General features: G+C 37.0%; 1 protein-coding gene across 1 annotated transcript in view; it reads right to left on the bottom strand.

The window, feature by feature from the left end:
* Positions 1-1,879: 1,879 nt before the first annotated feature.
* Positions 1,880-25,087, bottom strand: part of CNTN1 (contactin 1) — a 99,178-nt gene continuing 75,970 nt past the window's right edge. The window contains exons 20-22 of the mRNA XM_067314634.1: positions 24,341-24,453; positions 23,042-23,198; positions 1,880-4,463 (exon numbers count right to left, since the gene is read on the bottom strand). Coding sequence (XP_067170735.1) covers positions 4,384-4,463; positions 23,042-23,198; positions 24,341-24,453 — 350 coding nt within the window. The 3' untranslated portion in view covers positions 1,880-4,383. The remainder of the gene's footprint in view (positions 4,464-23,041; positions 23,199-24,340; positions 24,454-25,087) is intronic.

The following is a 25,087-nucleotide window of genomic DNA, read 5'->3' on the forward strand; positions in this document are numbered from 1 at the left end:
AAGAAAACACAGTGCTACTTCTGTTTGAGATATGAATATTGTTTTTGATTTCCCATTCATGTGGACTTTTGTCCTTTCTGTCCTTTCTTCTGTTTTTTGAAAATAAAAAAGAATGTTAAAGTGATAAAGCAAAAGGAGTTAGCAGTAGAAAAGGGAAAGAAAAATGAAGCATGCCTGGAGGAAACAGAGCAGGGTGACCTTCCTCTGGAAGATCTCACTGATCTGCGAGGAAGGTGGGTGGTTCCAACATAGTGCTCATGTCCTAACACGGTGTAAAAATTCCCCTAGAAGATGTATGTAAAGATGGAGAATACATAAGTACTAGAAACTACAGAAATTTATACTGCTGTCATATGAATTTCCTTAACCCATACAGTACTCTCATAACCTGAAAGACAGACATTTCAATGATGTGTTTAAATAAACAAAATCTCCATACAATAACACTTGGAACTATTTCAAGATCTGTACTGAAATGCATTTGGGTATTGCCTGATGCCTGTTATTTTAATGATAATTCCAATAGGAAATGCAGCTTAATTCTGCTGAGGCAGATCAAAACTGGAAGATCTGATCTTCAGCCACATATCTAATATTTAAAGGCTTTTTTTTTTTTTTTTATTCTCTTCTGTTGCTAGAGTCTCTGAAGTCTGGAAACTAAGAATTCTCAGAAAGAAAAACAAGTTGTTCTCTGAACGGTGGAAATAATGAAGCGTTTTCTCCTATGGATTTATGTTCTATGCCCTATTCTTTCCCTTCTCTCCCTACTCTATCACTGCAATAAGCTCAGATTCCCTCTGTTACTTCTCTCTCCTGCAATGCCATGTACTCAGACCTCCTCTCCTAGCGTATTCACATCCCATACTCTCCAGCCTCTGGGTAAGCCAGGAGCAAGGTGAGTAGTACCCAGCTTTGAAGTGTTCGCTGACCAGCTGTCTGGCAGGCCAAGCAGGACGGGTAACACCAGAGACCTCGCTGCAGCCGCCAACTGGGCAGATCCCTAATTTGACTCCATCTTCTACTCAGACTATGATTTAATTTTTTAATTTGATAGCTGTCAAATTTGTCTGCAATTGCCCAACAGGTTCAAAGCTATTAGCAGGGAACTGGCAAATGAACAAAGACTCAAAACCCTATTTCAGAGACCAAAATAGAAATATAGAGTGTACCTTCACCATGTCTGAGCCCTGGTCTGGTTGACTAGACAGTCTATTAGGTGCAGGGCATGAATAACACATTCTCTCAGCAACTCTTTTTCTCATTCTCTATGTCTGAAGATAAATGAAACAAAGTTCAGCAATATCACTAGCAGTTTCACTAGCAGATAAACTTCTTTCAGATCACATTTTGTGTAACTTAGGATCTGAACTTGATCCCTCAAAGGCAGGTAGTATCTCAAACAGTTATACCTAATGTGACCTCTTGAAATCAATGTGATCATACAAGGTATTAATCAGTACAAAGTTTCCCCATTTCAGTCACCTTTCTTTGCAACAAATCTACTGGAGTAGCAAACATTACCTGAAAAAATACTCTGCTTGGTTAACTCTTGCTTCCAAAAATGCTGAAAAGCTGTCGGGAGAGTCTCTGTCACTGAAGGTATGAAAGTCTTCTTTCTTTCTATATCATCTGTAATTAAAGTAAAACAGCCACCCTTCTTTCACAAAAGCTTTTTAACTCCTGCAAAATTCACAAGAAGGCAGGGATGGATACACATGACCTCATTGCATCTGCTCCCTTACTGTTATAGATAGCCACATCATCATTATAAAAGCTCCAATTCAAAAGACAATTATTATATCTTGAGTAACATTAATACATTTATTTAATTGTAATTTACTTTTCATTCATAAAAAGGACAAAGTACGGTCCTGCTCTACTCATTTGAAAAAAATGATAAAAAGTAACTAAAAAACAATTCAGAATTCATCAGTATCAAATAATAGTAATATCAAGTTTCCTGAAATATAAAGAAACAACAAATATGTCTATCTATATAAACTTTAATTAAGAACCTTGCGTTTTAAAGCAGATGATACAATAGTTAGTTTTTCTTGACAACAGTTTGAAACTGAAGGTCCCAGTCAAATTTATACAATTATGTGAAACAATGAAAAATCTGGAACTATCTGATCATTATGTGAGATCTACCTCATCTGTGTTGCTGATTTAAAAAAGAAGTGGCTTTCCCTCCCAGGTCGTTTTCATGCAAAAACTAACCAGTTTTGCTTCTTACACCATGTATTAGAAAAGTAAAAGGCAATCATGCATTTGGCAAAAGATTTAGTTGTGGTTGTAGATTATATAAAAATGAGTCATACTGCAAAAGAACAAAACTAAATAAAATACAACAAAACATAACTTTTTGTACAGAAGGCTTACAGCATATTAGTTTCTTATGTATGAAGACAGCTCATTTTTCTTTCAAATAATTATACAATTTATGAAACTCAGTAGTGTTTGACACTTTGACATTCCTCTACAGGGAAGTTATCACTTTCACCTATTTAAAAAAGTTTTATCTTGTAACAAATAGTTAAAATTAAACTAAAACAGCATTATTGATATTTCTTAATTAAGACTCTACACTTTTACATGTAAATATATAGTACAAAATTATACAAATTAAAGAAGGGGGTGTAAATTATTAATAGATCTACTCTTGCTTCATGTAAATATTATTATTACGGACCTCTACAATATCAGTTCTAAAAAGATAAAATCTATTTCTAAGTAGCTAGCAAGGTTGTGCTAATAAAATATGATTCAAAGCTTATAATTCTTGAAGCATCAGACATTGCACTATTACTTGAGCCAGCTGAATCAATATCACTGTGTTTCTTCAACATTCACACTCAAACTAAATTCCCAGCACACCATGGAAAATGAAAGGAATGTGCATTTCTTTAACAACTTAAAAAAAAAAACAAAAAAAAAACACTGAAACACTGTAGACACAGTCAGAACAAAAACATTCTCTACCTCTAATAGCATTCCCCATTTGTAAAGGCCATAGTTAACATTTAGATTCAACTAACAGTTGGGATCTGACGTTCATGTATTAACATATAGTTGGATCATTCAGAATTCTATCAAATAGGGAAACAGTCTCAGAACTTTAAAACTCTTATTTACAACACTATGAACATTAGAATAATATCAGGTTCTTGAAAAAGCATATAATTCTCCCAAATGTAGGCCTTCGATACAGGAAGGTAACACCTGGCATCTGCAGCATAAAAATGTAAATATCATAATAATATTTTTACTGTGCTACTCTGTTTTTGCCATTTACTCTATATCTTTTTCTTATATTTTAAATCTTTTCACTTTAAAAAATAACATAAGTTTCCTACCATTTCATGGTCCATTTGGCTGATCCTATCCTGTACTCCATTTTCAAGCTACTAAGTGCTCTTATTAACACCTTAATAATAACAGTAATAATAATAACCAAAATGAAATATATGGTGCTGCTTCTCTGAAAGCTGACATTTCACTCCTACAATCAGCAATAAAGACTGTAGCAGCAAATCCTGATCAGAGTAAATTAACTGCAACAGAGGAGCATGTGCAGTCATTAACATTAGCTCTAAAAAAACCCTGAAACAGTAATTGATATAAAAATCAGCATTTTTGAACAGAATTATTTTAAGAAAAGAATATGGTAAATCTAGTGTCACTGAAATTCTTGGCAAATTCTTTTAAGTTCAGCATGCTATGAATATCTCAGGTGTTCTGAACATATTTAAAATAAAAAAATCCTGTGTCACTGAATTTTGTTTCAAATCCTTTAAATTATATTCAATAGCCTCAAGAAATACAGCTCTAAAAATAAATAAATGTTTTTGCTTTGACTGTATCTCTAAAAACTTGTAATCCCAATAAATGGTGATGGGGCCATTCAAAAATATGCAGTACACAAAACATATAAGATAGTACAGACAGACGTAGTACTCTTACATTTATCACATACAATCAACATTTCAATCTCTATTATATTTCACAATTTGTTATTCAAGTTAAAGCACCTACATATGGTGATTTTACTTTCACTGTACAGCCTAGGTTATTGGGTTTTAACACTGTAACTTGCCCCATTGGACCGAATCATGCAACCGTCACAGATCAGCGTGTTTTATAAGGCATATTGGAACAAGTTAAAAATCATTTCTTATCCTTTCAAAAGTTGATTTACTTAATGAAGGAGTTCCTGGATGCCTCAGTCTTCTTAAAGTTCATAGGAAATCAGTAGGGTAATTTATTTTAAAGTGTAATTTATTTGGCTTAGGATGGTGCCACGGGAATCGGAAAGGGTTGCAGTCCTCATGTTCAAAGGGAGTCCTTTTCCTTGGGTGGAGGGCAAGATAAGTCAGGCTACATTCAGATCTCCAGGTAGGCAAGGACACCAAGGGTTGACAGCAACAGGGCAAGAAGCGTCGGCGGGACTCCAGTGGGGGCACCTGCACATCGAACAGAGAACACAGCGTTGGTTTTACTTCAGCATCACCCATGGCAAACAACCCTGGATGCAGGCAAGAATTCAGGGTAAGAACGCTTGAAAGCCAGCTGGCATATCTAAACACAGCTTCTACCTGTATGGATAATCTGAAATGGATAAAGAGACTTGCTACAGTACAGTGGAGGACTCGGTCTTTTGTACTGCAAGAGTTGTTTATTCAGCGTGTTTATACAGCCAGCAAGGCCATTCAGAACACATCAGTGTATTTTGATTTGGATGGTCCAACAAGCCAGGAGGTTATACCAGGAGGTAAAAGGTCGAAATAAATATTTAAACATGTGAAAACAAAATTAATGGAGTCTTTGAAATGTGATAAGCAAAGAGTCACCTTTGGAAATGTTAATGTTATTATGATCAGCAATAATCTGAGAGAGGTCAAAGAGCCTGGTCCATTTGTTTACCTGCTGACTTACAAAGTCCAGATGGCTGATTTCTAACAGCTTGGCATGTGCACATTTATGTCTGTTCAAGTCACAAGACTTTCTTAAGCAAATATTTTAAGACAAAAAATATGAATTGACAGCTTACAAACTTTATGTGACTTGCTCTGACAAACAGGTGTAAGAATTGCTATTGTGTTAAAATGACTTGTGTTGTCATGGTCCAGCTCCCTGTAAAGAGGTTTCTATATTACAAAATAACCCAACCAAACTGAGACCAACTGGCAGCTTTGCTGTCCGTCTTGGAGATGAGCCAAAGACTATCTCAAAGGTGCTGGAGAACGGGCTATTCTTTCATCCCAGAGAGGTTCTTCTAGTGGCAGCGTGTAGGTAGGCAGTGTAGGCCATAGCTTATTGTTGCTGCTGCTGAACACAGTTTAAGGATAAAAGTGTTTGTTTGCAATTGGCTGCAACAGTCATGAGGAGCCGCTGGATCCTACCTACCAGAGGGATCTGCAGCAAAAAGTTCTTCTGACTGACAAAAACATCAGACTGAAAAGGCAGCATATGAACAAAACAGTACAGATTCCAGCAGGCAGCCCTATTCTGGCTAACAACAGGGCAACAGTGTGCCAAATTTCAAGCAATCTTTCACAGAATTTAAAACCCCAAAGACCACTCACATTTTCTCATGAGACCTCTTGCAAGGACAAGTAAATTACATCATCCAGCCCAGCATGGCACATGCTTCTAGAAGGACAGGTCTGTAGGTTTTATGTGTGTGCCTGATAAGTTTCTGCATCTTTCAGGATAATGGCCTTGATTCTTCACTTTGTGTCTATCTCAAACCTCCTATTAATAAAGTGCAGTACTAATCATATGTTAGTATAGCAAGATCCTGAATGTGAAAAAATGCTGTTTTGAAATGAAAATATGTCCAAATAAATATCTGAAAGTTACCTTCAAGAATTTATTTCTTACAGTAGTTCCTACCCACAGTAATAAGGAGAAAGTAAGGAAATTGGATGGAAATGGAACTGACAGATAACAAAATACATTTTTTATAAAGTATGTGGACTAAGTCCAAATCAGGAAACTCCAAAGTTCATCAGCTCAGCAGTTAACTGTGGATATATGAAACTGATAATATTCAGTCATTTGTGGCTCCTGCATAGATAATTGCAGGGTTTTTTTTCTGAAAGGGTTTTCACAGTACGTCTCAATGCACTTTGACTTCCTTCTGAACCCCGTCTTCTCTGATGTACTATACATGTACTATTTGCAATTCCAAGATGAAAGCTTTGCCCCCCAAACAAGTCTTACCCAATAAATGATCACATACAGAGTCTTAATCTTTGCACTAGGTGGAGCTTTTCCATACTGATATATTAATGTATTCACAACTCGTTGCAGCAATTCCTTTGAATTCTATACATATGCAGGTATGTGTAAATGCCATGCATATACTGAAAGCTCTTGAGTTTATTATTTACCCATGAAATATTTAGAGGATTATACCTCCATAAAAGCAAATCTCCCTGGAGGCTAAAACAAGAGGCAGGGCCAAAGTGCACCAGTAGAAATCCTTCTGTGGTTTGCACAAGGTATTAGAATAAGATGTAACATTCAGTCTCCAGTGGGGAAAAGGTGACTCAGACAAGGACTAATAGAATGAAAACTAGCAGAGAGGAAATAAAGGTAAAAACAGCATAGTCTTCCATTGGAGTGGAGGAGGATTGATCAGTCGCAGCCACCGTCCTACCCACCGCCAAGAGACAGTCATCTATTTTTCTACCAACAAATGCATGGCTTAAGTCATAAAATCCAAATGTATGGCTTGGGCCATAAAATATCACAGCTTGCTACAGTGCAAGCAAATGTCTTATCTGGGTGCCTATAGCTGTGGAGTCTGGAAACTGATGTGCGCAAACCAAAACAAATGCTTTTATTTTAACAGAGTTATCCCGTCTGAGGGCTGCACTTGTGTTGGCCTCTTCAGGGAAAATCTGGGCCTCCTTGCAGAGACATTTAACTGAGCTCTGATCTGCACTTCCCCATGTTCATAACACAACCTCGTCTCCTCATTCAGCTTTAAATGGTCCTGCCATTTCAAATGATGACCGCTTTCAGGCAGTTGTTTTGAAAGCCACCTGGGAACACATGTCAAACTAGTGTGCTGCTGCTTCTTTCCTCACAACTGACTTGTTACAGGGCTTTTCAAGTCAGAACTAATTCCTGAATAAAGTGGGAAGAATCAGGTTCCATCTGATATACATAGTACCTGTAAATCACTGGAGAGAGGTTGGTCTAAAGACACCTTTCAGCCAAACCCCCTCTAATGAAGGTGCTAGAGGAGTGTGTGCCCTCCCCAGCTCAAGAATGGAGGGATGTTTTTGAGGTGACCAAATGCCACATTACAGGACATTCCTGCAGTTGTTCATGTGATGCATGTACAGCTTGTCATGTCACAAATTATTTAACAAAAAGAGGGGCAATGCTTGCTGCCCACTTCTGAAGGGACAGGGGAAAGAGCAGACGGCAGTGATTAACAGTGCTGATGGACAAAATGATAGGCTCAAGAGTTCCTCTTCCTGCTTTATGGAACTTTGCTGGTTTACACCAAAAACACATGGATTTTGCAAAAGCAGAATATTGGGACATGTAAAAGTAAACAACGAAGACAGAAGAATCAGAGAGAGAGAAAAAAAAAAAAAAGGCCTGATGCCTGATGTGTTTACGGGGTCCTTCAGCGCTATTAGAGAGGCAGATCCAAAAGACTGTGTGTCCTGACCCATTGCTGAAGCTCTATGCAGACTCCATCAGAGATATATTCAGAAGATAGCGTCCAAGATGTGGCCAACTGTTTCCCCTCTTGTTTCAAACACAGAAGGTGGAAACCACTGTTTTTACATGATGCAGGTTTCTCCATCGTCCAGCCAGGGGGAAAGTCCACAGCATCTGCCATGAAGCCAGAATTGCAGGGCTTTTCCCATAGAACTTATTTTCAACTTCAGCCATATTCCTTTTATCCTCCTCCTCTTTCTAGGTCCACCACCCTACTCCTCCTGACTCTGCTTTCCACTAAAATGAAGTCTTTCTATTTTCCACTCTCGCCCTTCTCCCTCATAGTAAACTCAACCTTCAGCTTTCTCTTGCTTCAGACCTCTCAAACTCTTCTCTGCTCCCACTCCCACCCTTTCCCCTACTACTATAAGGTTGCTTTCTGAAGTCAAATTTTTTTCCTAATACCTTTCTGATATCCAAGTACTTATAAAAACCAAGACAAGAGATCCAATCCTTCTTTATCAGCTCAATTCAGCTGTAAAAAGTACATTTCTGTGAATAAAACATTTTTTCCATAGAAAGCAGTATATTCACTGCAATAAAAGATAACAGTAAGGGAAATATTGGAAGATCATTTGTATTAGTAATTCTAAAGAGAGGAATTTTATGCTTAAGATGAATGTATGTTGATATATGTTCTCATATATAACAACTGCACATTTTGGCAATCATGAAAGTACTGGGATATATTTATCTGTACTTTTTAGTGATTTATGAGACACATGAGTCTTTTTTGTAGTCTTTATCCCCAAATAGCAAAGCAGTGGTTCTTAAAAAATGAACAACAGCCACAGAAAACAAATTCCAGATTTTGTATTTAAGAATATCCACACAAAATGTATTCTACCTTTGTCAGACAGGATAATGCAGCTGGAAAGACAAAACTAAACTCATATTTTGAATGCTTCTAATGTAGGAAAACATGAAAAAAAAGTTTGCTGAATGAACTTGAATAATGAGCAAGTATGAGGAAATTTCTATTTGCTTGTAACTATTCTACAAAGAGAAAGGAATAATAAATCTTCCCCTGAGAAATGCTCTTCTGGCTCCAGTTTTAATAGTCAGCAATTCACCTTGTTCCATACAAGGTTCAGACACTGTTGCAGAGATTCTTGTAATAGCTCTCTATAATGAAGCCAATCCAACTCTTAGACAGCCCATTAACAGAGCATTAGGAGGACAAATGCGCATTAAACAGATCTTCCCTTTTTTTCTTTTTTCTTATTAGATTACTGACCACATGTCAGGAACCATACTTTACTTGAAATACGGATCATCAGAGCATGACAGCCAGTACTCTGCTGTAGCTCATGAATGGAAATTTAATGTAAGTTTTGCCCGGGTACTGACTGCAGGATTTAAGACTGTACAATAGAGTAAGGCAATTGCAAACTGTCAGTTTTAATAATCTTTTAAAAAATAGAAAAGTGCCAGATAAAGACTTAATGAAGGTGTACAAATAAACATGGATGCAAATTAAAACAGAAGAAATTTAACATTCCTTCTAAGTCTGGCCAGGTACAGGCAGGATATATTCAGCACATAAAGCCTCATTCTTTCCTATTATTATATTGTGTGATCTGTCTCTCAACCAGCATCTCATGTGTCCAGTGTACATACAATTGCAAACTTCAGCCACCAAAATAGAGGCCAAAACCAAATCAGGATCCTGGTCACAGGACCTAATCTCTATTCTAACATGCTATGTGTAGATTTGATAGTTACATTTCTCACTTATTTCAAATAAACAATGAAACGCACAACTTAATTTGTTCTCCCAACAGTCCCAAGCAAAAGCAGTTGTAAAATTTTAGTTGTGTTCTCTCTATATTCCCATGAAGGCCTTACTACTGTCTGCTTTGGAGTTCCTGTGGTCGGCATTTTAAGCCTAGGACTAAACTATCTACAGTAGCATATACCCAGAATGTAGTTTAAAATAATACAGTTTGTATGTGGTGCATATGGTTAACCTAACTTTTCTTTCCTACCTTCTGGTTTATGCAGCCTTTAGTGATAACTAGCTCACAAATGGTTTATCTGAGTAAATGAAGGGAACAACTTCTGAACAGGTTTTACTTCAGCAAGATCATTATATATCACAGGAATTCCTGGTAAAGTCCCACTAATCCATGGCTTTCTATTTGTATGTTAAATTTGGTGTACATCTCAATCACATAAAGTCTAGGATGAAATCTTTTATATGTCTGAATGGAGATCCCAGCTTTTACTAACATCTTGAACACTATTCAACACTTTTCCAATTATATATAAAATTAATGAAATGAATGTAATGCCTAAATGAAATGGGCATTAAAACATTTCAGACTTACATATTTCCCAAGATGCTGTAATGATTTGTTATTAAAAATGTCATTATTTTCTTTAAATGATACTTATCTTTAAAACATGACATTTTCCTCCTTTTCACATCAGTATTCCTTTTATACCAGATTGTAACAGAATCTAGAGGAATCTATACCAGATTGTAACAGAATCTGATCTGTGAACCGGGAAATTAGTTATTGGTTGGTCATCTATGAAATTGTCATATGTAACAATTTTTTTTCTCAGTGGGAAAATATTTGTCCTGCCAGCATACGCAAACATCTAGCTATTCTTCAGCTAATCATAAGCTGATCCTGTTGTGGCAAAACTCTTTCTCTGTCGTTGCTGTCAGCAAAGGTTGTTCAAGAATTAATATGTATTAAATGACATCAATTTTCTTAGTTTTCAGGAACTGAAAATTTAGGGGAGTGTCTACATGACTGTTCTAGTTTGAGAAGCACTACATTTTTAAAGTGAATATCTCAGCTGTTCCATTTACTGTGATTTGTTTTGTGTTGTGGAGCTCTCTTAGATACACTGCTCAGGACCAGACTAGAGTTAGTCCATAGTAAATCCTGGCATGTACATGTGGAGTCTCCATTCTTGGAGATATTCAAAAGCCGGCTGGACATGGTCCTGGACAACGTGCTCTAGATGACCCTGCTTGAGCAGGGGGGTTGGACTAGACGATCTCCAGAGGTTCCTGTCAACCTCAACTGTTCTGTGGTTCTGTGATACAGGGTGGAGTTGTAGCCTGAGCGCCAACTTCCTCTCTACAGATACACTCCTGTTGTGCTGTACAAATTGTTCAGGTAGATGCAGACTGACCATGTGAATAGATAGAGTAGCAACAATTCAGTTTTCATGACACAAGTTATCATACATTTGGTAAGAGAGTGAGTAAGAAAAAGAAAGATCTTACCAGAACTGGTATTTTATATGATTCATAACTAAGGTAAGACTGTAACAGAGCAAAGTTTTCTTACTCTGCTAGTTAAGAAATGAGTGTGCCTTTGTGTTTGTTTTGAAAAATGGATTATATTTTTTTGAAAGAATGGTCAAGTCTTATCCATTTTCATGTAAATAATATTCTCCTTTTTGTGCTAGCCCACAGCCCAAGATTGATCTTATATCAGGGCTGTCTGTTTTTATATTTCTCCTTTTTACTTTAAGAAAGATAAGCTCAAAACCTTCTCATATTCTATTTCTCCTTGCTTCTAACTAAGCAGTTCCACTTTTGTGGAAAAAAATTGAGCTAACTGAAATTAAAAGGATTTTTGGCTGCTCAGAACCTCTGAAGACTGTTTATTAGTTTCTTTAGCACCAACTAGTCTGCATCAATATCCGTTTTCTGAATGTTTTCATATTTTCCTATTTACCCAGGTAGAACAGAGAAGTGTGTGTGGGGGGAATATAATGTCTTAGGTTAAACTAAACTACATAAGTTTGTGGGTTTGTAGTTCCGTGAACTGACTTCAGAATAGAAATTCCACTTGTCCCAGGTGGAAATAATGTCTCCATAAAAGACTGCTGCAAAAGAAATGGGAAATATGGGCAGACAGTTTAAATTCTGCTATCCTTATTCATGGTAAATGGAAAATAACTGAAGTAATCAAAATATGCTTATCTTGTATCACTGGCATTAATGCTAAGTCCTGGATCCAACTTTTCCTTGTCTAGGAATTCCCTTGTTTACTAATGAGGAAATGTTCCTCTTGCCTATGCCACAAACCTTTCAAGAAAGGATCTATGGACTAATTCACAGCTTTGTGAATTACTGTTTTGTAGCACAGTAGATGTATATGGTAGCAATAGTGCTGTCTGCATATTTGCCCATGTTTTGTGCCATGTTAATGTTTCCTGTGTAGCCGTGGAACAGTTTTCAAACTATTTAAAAAAAAAAGAGAGAGAGAGCATTAAAAACATGTTTCAAGGGCTGCTGATGGTCTGGGTGGTTTGTTCACCCCACTATGCTAATCTTTTTCCTCCTACTTGAAAAGCCACATGCCAGAACCAAGTAAACTTTTTATTTTGTTTTGGCAGTGGCACCTGGCTTGCTGGCGGTGTCTGCTGGCACCTGCATGTGCTTCTTTTCTATTGACTCTGCCCCTGCTGCCAAAATGAAAAGATACCTTGGACTCCAAAGAAAATGAGATAATTTTCAACAGGCAGACTATTCCTTAACTGCCAATAAATGTAAATTATCTCTCAGCTGCCTCTTCACCTTCACATGTATTAATGTTCATTATAGATTCTTTCTGCATGGAGAGTTAAGTAGAAACCCACAGGTAAAAATTTTTATATGTACTTTTTTAAAGTAGATACCCAACATGTAATAGCAAGAACACACTGTGGAGGTTTTTCTGTGACTAATGAACCCATGCAAAAATCTTATTTGTACTTCATACACACTTTGTGAGCTTCAGAATAGTTATGGCCTAGGTCAGATATGATCTGAAGGCTTGTCGTATCTCTCAGCCTCTGCTCTGTCTCCCCAGTTGTGAGCAATCACTCCTGACAAACTGGCTCACAAGAAGCACTAGGAGTACTGCCAGACCAAGTAAGGCTGAATCACGGGTTCAGCTAGGAAGAGGTGTTCACTGCTGGAAACTGCCTGCTGGAACAGCAGAAGCATTGAATGAGTTTTACTTTAGGCCAATTTTAGTAGTTTCTCCATATAAAAAGGCTTATCTGTGATTATGCTGATTATCTAGTGTGGCAAAACACTTGGCTGTAAATGTTCCACACATGAATGTATTCTGCATTGCCTCATAAGTTATGGTTGGTGATTGTTCAGAGAAAGCTGGTCCTCCTCTGAGACAATCACTGAGAGGTTTTTCATCAAGAAGGGCTAATTTTTCAGGAAAAAAAAAGGAGGCCAGGAGAGAAAGTTTTTGCTCTAATCCTGAAAAGAAGAAAAGGGATAGATCTTGTTTGGCCAGCTGGCAGGTCTGGGGATTACTGGATCCTTCTTCCTGGGAATTAAGGATCCTGCTTCTTCTTTTCAGGAAAATAGGGATTTGTGAACATTTTTGCAAATAAATACATCCCAAGTGTATACCAGATGTATCACTCCTCACTTTGCAAATAAGCTGTATTTTAACCAGCCATGTGGTATAATGGGTGAACAGTGCAAACAATTCAGGTGCACAGTGTAGGTGAATTGATAGCAAAAGTATTACAATTTTAGAATTTCTGTGATTCTGGAAGCAGAAGTGGCATGTCTAAATACTGAGGTACATTAAAAGCTTGTCTTAAAAGTCTTTATCTTTCAGCCTGGAAGCCCCACTCGCACATCCCAAAATGAAGAATGATAACCTCAGCATCTACAACAGCAGAAATGCCCAGTCTCAACAGGCTGGAGCACAGCGCTCATGGCTGGGAGAGGCCACCGTCTCTACCCAGCATGTGAGCAGGCTTACATAGTCTGTACAGTGCAGCGCAGGTCTAACGCTCATGAAACTGTTCATGTGCTACACAGTTTTCACGTAGAGGTAAGTCAAATTATTGCACAGCCCTTGAGAAATAAAAAGGTTGAGGAAGATAGTACAACATCTCTCCTGGACCCTTTAGGAATAGCCCCAGAGTGGGCTGTGAGGCGGAGCAGGATATGGGTGGTGGATGAAGGGCTCCCAAATCCCCACTAAACTCAGTGGCCCAAGGCTCCCAGGTCTTCCAAGAGAAGGGAACTCCAGAATAGAAGTGCTCTGCTGGAGCAAGGAAAGGATAAGTGGAAAGGACCAATAGGCAGCCCAAAACCCAGCTGGTTTCCATGTATTGTGCTATTACTCTTGGGAAGTATCTCTATTAAAAAGTCACATGATGTAACAACATCAAGTACAGATGACACTAGACATTAAGATTTACACAAACCACAAGATTAATGTCTCTTCAGTTGAAACTTCAGGGATAAATTTAGTCTCCAAAATGACAAAAGTTCTCAGGTCAAACAAATTTTCATACTTCTGAAGAAGAAATTTTTAAATTGATCTTTTGTTAGAATTTTTTTCCTGATAAATTTTTTACTTCAGCCACTCTATAGTTAAAAGCCACAAACACTAAACTTGACAATCTCAAACATTCACATTAGCTTAGATGAAAGATACTTCTGACATTTTCTACTTAGACAGAATTAATATTCTTCCCTCCATTCCCCACTGGCTTAATATAACTGTGTTCAACAGGCATAGAATATAATAACAAGCTTTAGAATATGGTAGACAGTTAAAGTAAAATACATAGGTATTAATATTAAAAGGCAAGAATGTTTTCAGGGTATCAGACAAATGAGTTCGTCTTTTAAAGTCCTTTAAGTATTCTGAAAAGGGCCTGGAGCATTTTAGGATGTAATAAGATGTACTGTTTAAAACATTTATGGAAGGAAGGCAAAAATTCACAAGTATTTCCCATATTGTCACTGACACTCAGTATTTTACAAATAGGTCTTATGTGACAAGCAAATATATGATTGTATCTACTCTTAGTATCTGTAGTAACAAATGCATCTATTTACACATTACTACAAGCCGCCAGATAATCACAATACATTCTATGGCTTTAATTAAACATTTACCATTTCATGTTCCAGCAGTAAATCTGGAGTTCAGAAGTTTTACAGTTCACAGGAGCACAAAATGCTTGGTTGAAATCTACCTCTGGGGGTCATCTGGTCTGACCTCCCACTTGCACCAGGACTAGCGCCAACACTAGATCATGTCAGCCACAACTCTGTCTAGCTGAGTCTCAAAAATCTCCAAGGATCGGAACTGCACAGCCTCTCTTGGCAACCTGTTGCAGTGCTGCACTACCTTCTCGGTGAAGTTTTTCCTAATGTCCAGCCTGAATCTCCCAAGTTGCAATTTGTGGCCACTGCTCCCTATTAAGTTATCCACCATTACCAAGAATTTGGTTCCCTCACCTTTGTAACTGCCCTTTAAGCAGGTATATGCTTCTGTTAGATTGCCCCTCTCCATCAAACTAAAAAACTTTTGCATTTATTAAAGGAGCTAGATTCTGTGATACTTCCTTAATACTAAACTAAGGAGCTGTGCACCCTCCTAACTACCAAAGAGGGTTCTTGAAGGCATTTGGACTTTGTCGCTGAAGTCACTGGAAAAAAGGATCATTACTGCCTTTTGTCAGAAAATCACTGGATATTGTTCTGTTAAGAGAGAGAGGCTTCATCTAAAGGTACTTTACAGCAGAAGTCTAACCTAGGACTTCCGAATCACTCTCCTCATTGACTGAGTAGGAAAGTAGTCTGGCTAGGTTAAGTGCGCAAAATTGAGAGGTATGAGTATGCCACCACTCCAAGGCACCCACAAAAGGTAAAATAAATTCTACACTTTAACATACCACAAGAATTTGAATAATGAAGTTGCACTGCTTGGTACTGAAAATTAAAACACATAAGAATTGTCATGACTAGAAAGTATTCCCTTTTTCATTCCTTCACCCTTGTGATCATGTCTGCAATCCTGTCTAGCTTATTAAGAGGAAAAAATTAATGAGATGAGTCTTCCAAAGATTACTTTAAATCACTCTAAACACTAGTTGGCTAGCTTTCATTTTTCAAAGCAATTAAAAATACTGTATAAATGTAATTCAATAGTTAAATGTCCTACCAAGAGGTGAAAGCAGAATTTGTATTTGTAATAAATTAAATCATTACGCATTAAAGAAATTACAATATTAAAGTGAAATATTAATCTTGGCATTCACTCTATAAGCTATACAATTTTTTTCTGTGATATTCTTTTTGCTATGTTGTTACATTTAGGCAAAAGAAAGTTAATGTAAATAATGATCTTTCAGATTTTTTCCACTTTCTTCTAATGATATGGCTAAATGAATATAAACTATCCAGTATTTTGTTTCATAAAATGAAAGGAGTATAGTGTTCCTGTGCTGGTCTAATAAAAAAATAAAAGCATGATTTTTTAAAATATTTATTTATTTTCAATCTCAATAACTGGATAAATTAATGGAGAAGAATAAACCAGCCAAATCTGATTTGAATGCCAAATCTTTAATTCATTGATGGTCCTATTGAAACAGTGGCAATCAAAAGCTTGCTGGACTTTTTAATAAAATAATTTCTAGCTGCACATTGAAACACACTTTATTTTTCTTCTTCACCTTACACATTTTAAAAGTCAGTCATTGTCTGGTGGATAATATCCAAACTGCTGAAAACAGTAAAGAAAATACATTAAGATTTCACAAGAAGAACCAATCTTTCACTCATCAACTAAATATTACTCAAGCATTTTATAGTACATGTTCCTAAATTTGGGAATATGGGATCAGCTTTAGTGAGTCAGACCAAAGGCCTATCTAACTCAGGACACGACTCCAACAGTAGTCAATAATGGTGGAAAGGAAAATAAAATTTATGGCATGCAGAATATGACTTTCCCCTTTTAAACTTTCCCATTTCTGTCAATCAGCAGCTCCTGAGTCAAAGACTGCATGTAAGGCATTGTTTTAAATAAAAATTGATAAACCAATCTCCATTTATAACTGTAGCCTGCACAACATCCTGTCACAGGAAGTTCCATAATTTAATTTTGTGCCATGTAAAAGAGTATTACTTTGATTGTTTTCAATCTGCTGCTGCTCATTTCATTGAGTACCTTCATTCTCATACTGTGAAAAAAAGTGAATGACCTTTTCCCACTCATGTCTTCCTTACCATTCATGATTACCTTACTATTCTAGCTGAAGGCTCCTTGCCTCTCTAGCGCTCCTCATCCTGAATTCACTCCATAGCACTAATACACTTACTGACTTTATACTTTTTAGTTCTTCTATACACTTTCTGTGGTCTAACAGCAATTCCAAGAATATTTCTTTTTCTGTGAAAGTCACATCTTCCTGTAACATTCTCACAAGCTTAGGGATAGCGAGCAAAATCTCCAACGTAGCAAGTTAAAACATGTAACAAGGCGTAAGAAGTTGCCATAGATTTCTTTTTCGCTGATCTTTAAAGGCATTACAGAGTTCTCATGAATTCATGCAATAGCCCTCAGTGGGGATTTTGCTGGCAATTCCCAAGCTCGCAGACAGGCATGTAGCAACTGAGACTGAACATGAAAAGCCAAGCACAGGAGGAAGGTGGAAGGTGCTTCACAAGACAGCGGTCATTTTTCTGCTTTCCAATGTATGGAAACTAAAGATTCCTGTCCTGTTAGTATTACTGTGATAATGAATAAACTATACTGCTCTTGTTTTGTATGATATTGTTTTCCTAAAGCTCTGTTGTGTTATAAATGCATGTACACATACACACTTGTCTGATTTCTAGCTATACAGATGTCATTACACAGGTTAGTTATGAGCATTGTGGCTAGCAATGAAATTGTGTTGCATTCACACCTTCTCACACAAGCTCTTCCATATAAATAAAGACAAACGACAAAATAAACAGCATCAAGAATATCTTAGGATAATGCGGACTAAATAGCATAACTAGATAAGAAAATGTTTCCACAGTCCTTCCTGCTATTGAATTTGAATACAAGAAAAAGAGATATATAAGAAATTGAAATTAACAAAAATTATGTCAAACCTTAGCAGTCAAAGTAAGGTCTGGAACTAAACAGTACCAATAAATTGAACTTGGATGAAATCAAATGTCATAATGAAGGGAAAGCAAGAGAAATATTGGAGAACTGGAAATGTTGTTTTAGGTAAATTTATGTATCCAGGTTAGAGGTTATTCTGAATATTTCCTACTTCATTTTCAAGCCATGTGACAACAGCCAAATGCATTGTTAAAATTATATTCTCATACAGGAGAGCCCTTTTGGAAGGATATTTTTAGTTTCATAGAACATTTTTGCTACATTCTTGTCACAATTGCGTAATAAGTTCCAAGTCCAGTATTTTGGACTTCATATGATACACAGCCAGTTAAATATCTGCTTTCATAATCATTCTTTATGATTTTACCTGTTTTCTCCTCTTACTTTTCTTAATACCACAACCATCTTTGCAACAGATGGACATTTTGGAATTATGATGAAAAGACTTTGACTATACCACATTAAAAGTGAATGATCACCTGATTTACTTGATACTAATACGTGCAATAAATATTAATGTCCTCTTTAAAATAACAATAAAAAGAAATGAAAAGATAAAATAATTAAAATGTTGGGATGTTGGTTACTAAAGGACAAAAACATACACATTTTGCTTTGAAAAAGCTATTTACTTCAAAGTCAGTATTTTTTCAGGATTCTAAAACATGCCTCTGGCAAATGAAATACATATATATGTAAGCAGTGAATGCGGAGAAGCTGTAATTTTGTTTTCTTGCTAAAAGCATACACAGTATATGAATTATTCTTTGTCCATATCATTATTAAAGTGGGACACTAACATGATTTCATACTTGAAGGTTCATGGTATCTTCATTTTTTCACAATATTTTCACAAATCAGAATTTCTCCTCCTCCCTCATGGATGAAATTTTAAAATTTGAGAGCTTGAAGCTCTGTTTCCTTGCTCTGGCATAAATTAACTCCACTGAGGCCAGTGCAGTCACCCAAGCGAGGTGCGAAAAGAACTAAGCACCATATGTTTTTAGTTTGTACTGATTGCAGAATTGCTTTGATTACATTAATGTTAGCATTATGACAAAGCATGCAATCAGGAAAGCATGCAAGAGACAGAAAAATTCTAAGCTTTTAATATATTTAAAAGAAAGCAGATAAGCCTACTATTAGCCCTTGAAACTCACTCCATTGGTTAAACAAGTAGTTCCAACCTTCAGCTGGTTGTGATATCTCAAGACTGAATTTTAAATTGTGTAGCTCATGAATTTATTATAATGGCCTTAAAAAATGTCCCTAAATCCCCAACTATACAACAGGCATTGGTAAATAAAAGGCAACAGTTTATGACTATCTTTTACACTGATTTTACCAATATGCTGAAATGCAGCTCAGCATATATGCAGTGAATGATTTTATGATAAGCGCTTACGTTTCAGGATACACACTAAAAAGAAAAGCATGTGTGAATGGCTGTGTTTGGCAAACTTTGTTTATATCATACTTAACTAAAACTGTATTCAGTAGGAATCTGACTGGTTATATGAGAGAAAAGTTGCTTCTGAATGTTTACCTCCCACTTCAGCCTATGACCGGGCTTTCTGGGGGAACAAGGAGGAGAAAAACATAAAAGAAAGTTTGTGCCTTAGACAAAGGGTGGAACTAGAAATAATATATGTTTCTAGTTTCTTTTGTATTTGACTTTCAAATATAACCTATGCTACTTAAAATGTGTTGTATTTTTAATACCAAAATTGCAGACGTCAGGGCCAGTTAGGGTTCCTGAACTAGATATTCTTGTGCCCAAACCACCGAAAGACCTAGTTTAGCAAGTGCTTAGAAGTGCTCAGAGCACATCTGTGGCATGCTGACAACACTGTAGCCTAGCACACCATAGCAGCCACCAAAACCAGGGAAATGATTTTGGTTTGCAAAGGGTGCAATTCAGATGCCTGAAATATAGGCCAAAAGATGCCTTCCGGTGTCCTGCCTGGCCTCCAGTTGCTGATCCAGAAGACCTCAGGTCTCCTGTAGATCCTGTCAGGCCTGCCAGCATTGTTTTGATGTCCCTGGTGCTCTAGGGCATCTCAAATACTACAAGAAGCATGAGTTTTAGCATCTGAATTACACCCTAGATCACAATTGATTATAATGGAAGGGTATACACCTAATTCACAGGTGCATTATGTATATTACCTTGGATTTGAATTCAACCCACAGATACCCCAATCAATAGTAGGAAAATACCAGTCTGGAAGACACATGCAATTTCTAGACATTCCTCTCTCTTCAGTGCATTCTTCCAGTTGGCTTAGGATTTAGCAGTTCCTGGTCAGCATGCAGGCTATTTTGAATCCCTGTCCTAGATATTCCCCATACATTTATACAGGGAATTCTTGTTTTTTTGTGAATTCGGGAATCAGATGCCTAAAGGTCAAATAAGGCAATAGTCCTCTCTGAATTTGATAAGATACTCTATGTTTTCCCCTACCTATTGCTTACATCTCTCTGTATATATATTAGAAGTCCCATTCTGGCCAGCTGACAACCAAAACTTACATTTCTGGGAAACTAGGTCTTCCCTTCTTTGAAAGTTTCCAAGAAAAATCATCATTGCTTAAAAGCTTCTCATTACTCTGTCATATAACTCTCAACCACTCTTTTTGGGCAATTAATCTAAGCCCTCTTGTACTACTGGAAAATTTCCTGAAGAATAAAAATTAGCAGGCACAATTTGCCACGTGTTGGTTTAAAACTGCACTTCATTCTGCTCTTTGGAAAAGATTGTTTGAGCCTAGCAACAGCCTGAAATGTTTGCCCAGTAGTCTGCATAGTGTGTATTCCAAAGAGACTGCCCTGTCTTTTGTTTCCTTTTCAGTCTCCTCTCTTAAGCTGACTCCAGGCCATGCAGCCTTCATCTAGGCCCCCAATAGGCCGTGCTGCCTCCCTATCTGCAGTATGGTAGAAGTCATGCTGAAAACTTGTCTGCAGTGTGGAGCAATACAAAACTCAACAAACTAGCATTGACCAAGTTGGTATCAAGTCCTCAGTGCAGTGTAGAGAAGGTAGCTCTGTACAGATCAGCTAGGGGCAGGCCTTATTAGCTTGTCCTCAACATTATGGTGATGTGACAGTTCTGCTTCCATTCTGAGAAGTGATCTACCCAAGGGCTGCTACCTAAGGGGTCTTTGCACCACACTGGTGATAGATGATGATATACGACTGATACAAAGATGACCTAAGACATGTCCTAAAGACAGGAGTTGCTTCAACTATTTTGCAAGTCATAAAATGTGTTAAAAGTGATTCCTCCAAAGTATGATGATACAATGCAATGTATTACACCTTTTGTAAAGCGGTTCACTTAGTACCCCAAGATATCCTCATAAAAAATGGTACACACATTCAACAGAGCATATGCTAAACCGATTAAAAATTCAATCACTGGCACATTTCATTTTTCACATTTCAAAACACAGTTACTGAAGAATGATCATCAAATTTGTAGCGTAATTCTGCAGGGATGCTATTAGACCCAACACTATTAAATCATCTTCATCAGTGACTTAGAAGTAAACAACTAAGAAAATGTGCACATGAACCAAAATGACAAAGTAGTAAAGAAGGATGAGGAGAATACATTCATACAGAAATCCAGGTAGCCTGGGAACTTACTTAAACTCATTCAAACCAACTTTGTTTTATCATAGACAAAGGCAAAATTATACATTAAAGAAGAAAAAGGTTATGCCATACAGAGCAGAATGGGAGATTGTACTCTGAAAGGAAGCACTCCAGGAAGGATTTAAGGTTGGTGTTGGGCAGACAAACTGAACACCATTTTATAGCACACTGCAGTGGAATAAAGGGCTAATGCAAGCCTTTCATGAATAATACAGGGAATAGTAAGTGCAGGGAGGAGAGATTATCTCTGCAGACAGCAGAGAGGAAGGGTTGAAATGCTGCATATAGTTTTAGTGTTTGCATCCCTAAAGGATTTCTCAGAAGTTGGAGATGTGCAGAAAAGAGCTGTGGAAATTATCTAAGAACTGAAGAAAATGCTATCACTGACGGATTCAAGGAGCTCAGCTTTTTAGCATTTGCTAAGTCACCTGACTGATATATATACATATCTTAATGTAGAGAAAATATCAGGCACTGAAAGACTCTTTAATCTAGAGAAAAGTTATAAAAGAAAACAATGGCCAGACCCTGAAACCAGATAAATGTAAATAAAAACTTAGGCAAAAAAAATTGTCAACAGTGAAGGTGATAAATCACTAGAACAAAGTATGCGGCAAATCATGGATTCTCCACCTCTAGATTCCATTTGATCAAGACTGGAATAGATGCTTTACCCAAACAAAAATGGTGATGCCCATGAGTTCACACTTTATGGCTACATAAATTATATGTAGTAATGAAAAGCAGCCGATCAAAGCTCCACTCCTTTTGGAATGGACAGCTTCCCTCACAGCACACAGATAATATAATATAGCAATGGCATTGCTTTTTAAAAGGACACAGTAATTGTTGAATTGCCTATATGACAACAAATGTTGTTGATGTTCAATCCTTACTATTTCCTAAGTTAATTTTTAAAAAAAAAGAAAAAAGACAAGAATACAGTGGAAATATTTGAACCATAACCTGGCAAAAGCACTATCCAAGTCCTTGATGTTTGTTCACATGTTCTACTTTATACACGGTTCACAAAGGCACTACTTAAATTACAAAACTAACAGGAAACGGAGATGTGCAGACCACATCTGAGCTCGTATTTAGAGTCAACCCTGAGCACAAGTTGATTCAGCTTGATCCATGTAAGCTCCCTTGCCTTCTCTACCATTCATCCAAACCACTCTAAAGTTGATCACTTGCATTTCTTATTGCTTATCAATCTGTATGTATCACAGCTTCCCTTGTCACCTGTTAAGTGGAACTCTCCTATGAATTTGTCTGTGGACCACTTACTTTTCCCAGCTACTTTCTCTCTTCTTACTGGCAGTTGAGAGAGGAATGAGATACAGAGTTTACAGATATTGGGAACTATAGGATTATTGCAAGCAGACTTCTTGAGCCTGAGGCCTGCTCCATGTTGTTACATTTGTAAGATGCTTGTAAAAGTGGCAGTCTAACTGGAGGCAGCAGTTGGACCAGTTTCATATTCGGAAGATCAGCAGTGTCTCCAGGATTTAGCTGGACTGTTGCTGAAGTTTCCTGGGTGCATTATCAGTCTTCAGCAGGATTTTAAGATAAACTCTAACTATCAGTTTAGATACTACAGGAGAGCTAGCTCTCCACTTCTGGACAGCAGTGGTGTGCTCATTCCAGATAGTGCAGAAGAGGAAAATATTTACTCCAAGATTTTTAAAGAGCAGGGGAAGGAGGAAAATAAGTTATCTGCTCACCTGAAATTTTTATTTGAGCTACTTCTCCATCTCCTCCTTCACTGTGTGCTCGGACCTCAACAACATATTCACCATCACTGGGGACTGGGACCTCTATTGTGTGCTTTCCAGTTGAAAACAACTTGCCCTCATGTTGCCCATCTGGTCTATACAGCACCTAGGAAAGACACAGTAAATATAGTTATTGAAAAACTACATTTCCTTGAAAACAGTTATATAAGTACAGTGTATGGATTAAAAAGTATTAGGCTTTTATTTATATAAATCAAAACTTAGCAGCAAGTATTATTTTCTTCATTTTTATATAAGGTGAATCTAGATAGGATGTTTCTTCATTGTTTTCTCTCTTATAAAATGACACCACCTTTTGAAAAATAATTTCAGCCCTTGGATTCAAACTAAGTACCTAAATGATGGAAGATATAATCCAGGGTGGCAAACAGCATCAAATAAAAACCTCACCTCTCAGCTGTGCTCTCAGATATAAATAATTTAATACAATTTTTATAAATGAAACAATTAATATCATTATTAATTTTCAGTGCCATTAAACTATTGCAAATGTGACAGTACATGTCTTGCAAAACCTTTAGAAAAGATTTCCACTCTTTCTGGAATCATGTCTGTGAAGCATTTTCTGTGACTCCCAGGAAGCAATCAGCTCATCAAACAAAATTTGTACATGTAGAACATGATATCAGTTTTCTGACTGCCAAGCAAACAGCAAAATTAAATAGGAATTAGCTTTTGAAGCTTTCTGTATGCCAGTAGTACATATTTCTATATGGCTTATATACAGTTGCTCTAGCTATACAGTAATTGCATCTAACGAGATGATGTGTTCCTTTTCTTCCTCTACCTTCCTGTACTTTAAAGAACTAGTGTTCTAGGAACTGTTCTAGGAACCTGAAGACAGAAAATGAAAGCTGGAACAATGCATATTAGTATAAGGAAAAACTATTTAACTGTACCATTTTTTGAAACAGATTCTTTCTAGCCAATATACAATTAATGTCATCATATAAGAAATCAGGTTGCTATAGTCACAGATCTAAATTTTCTCACAATATGGCTTGCCACCCAGATGAATTTCAGTGCTCCCATGTTTTCTTATCATTTTGACAAAGCCTACTGTCTTTATCTTAAGCCTATTGGACGTTTGTGATCTCTGAGCATGACACCCTCATCTTTAGCATGCAACCATATTTAAGCCTGATTAGGTATCAAAATTCAACATTGGCTATAAAATATACCTCGTGTAGGATACATAAAGATAAAAAATATTTTCACAGATCATACTTTGTATCCTTCAACTGCAGACTCATTTGACATTGCCTTCACGTGATCCCAGGTGATGATGTATCTTGAACCAGATCTTACAGAACTGATAATTCTTGGACGTTGGCTTGGAGCTGAAAAGCAAGATACATATAATGTGCATATAAATGAGATTTCATAAACCTTCGATGACATTTTTATTAAGACATGTAAAAAGGGAGATTATGGCTGATCTTTAAATGAATATGGGATAGCTTCCTTCCCGGAATGAATTTCTACAGCTCCAATCAGGCAATTTTGTATGGCTCGTACGTTGGCTGCTTTGTGGGTCGGCTTTTCTGTGTTGCCAAAATGGAAATAGCCAACATTACCCTCTACTATGCTGCTGACCATGTGTGTTTGCTGGCAACTATGCAACTATGTCCAGAACTCCCAGAAATGTGGCTTGTCATATTTATTCATTGAGATTAAATATTTAATTAACCACTTAAAGGCAGGTCTACAGCATTTCACCCACTAGTAATCAGAGTATCCTATTGCAGAAAGTGTTAATTATAGTTCACACAGTAAACATAAAATGGAGTCTTCTTACTCAACACAAATGAACCCTGCAGCTCCAAGTTGCACAGCACACTATTTACTGACAGAAAGCCTTAAATTAGTTGTACATATTTTTAGCCCATATAAGTGTGTTTTAAATAAACAAGATGTGTGTCTTAATTGAATATTGCTTAGGATATACTAGTGCTAAGTATTGTTATTAAATCA

Source organism: Apteryx mantelli, chromosome 1, assembly GCF_036417845.1.
Source record: "Apteryx mantelli isolate bAptMan1 chromosome 1, bAptMan1.hap1, whole genome shotgun sequence".
Taxonomy (NCBI): domain Eukaryota; kingdom Metazoa; phylum Chordata; class Aves; order Apterygiformes; family Apterygidae; genus Apteryx; species Apteryx mantelli.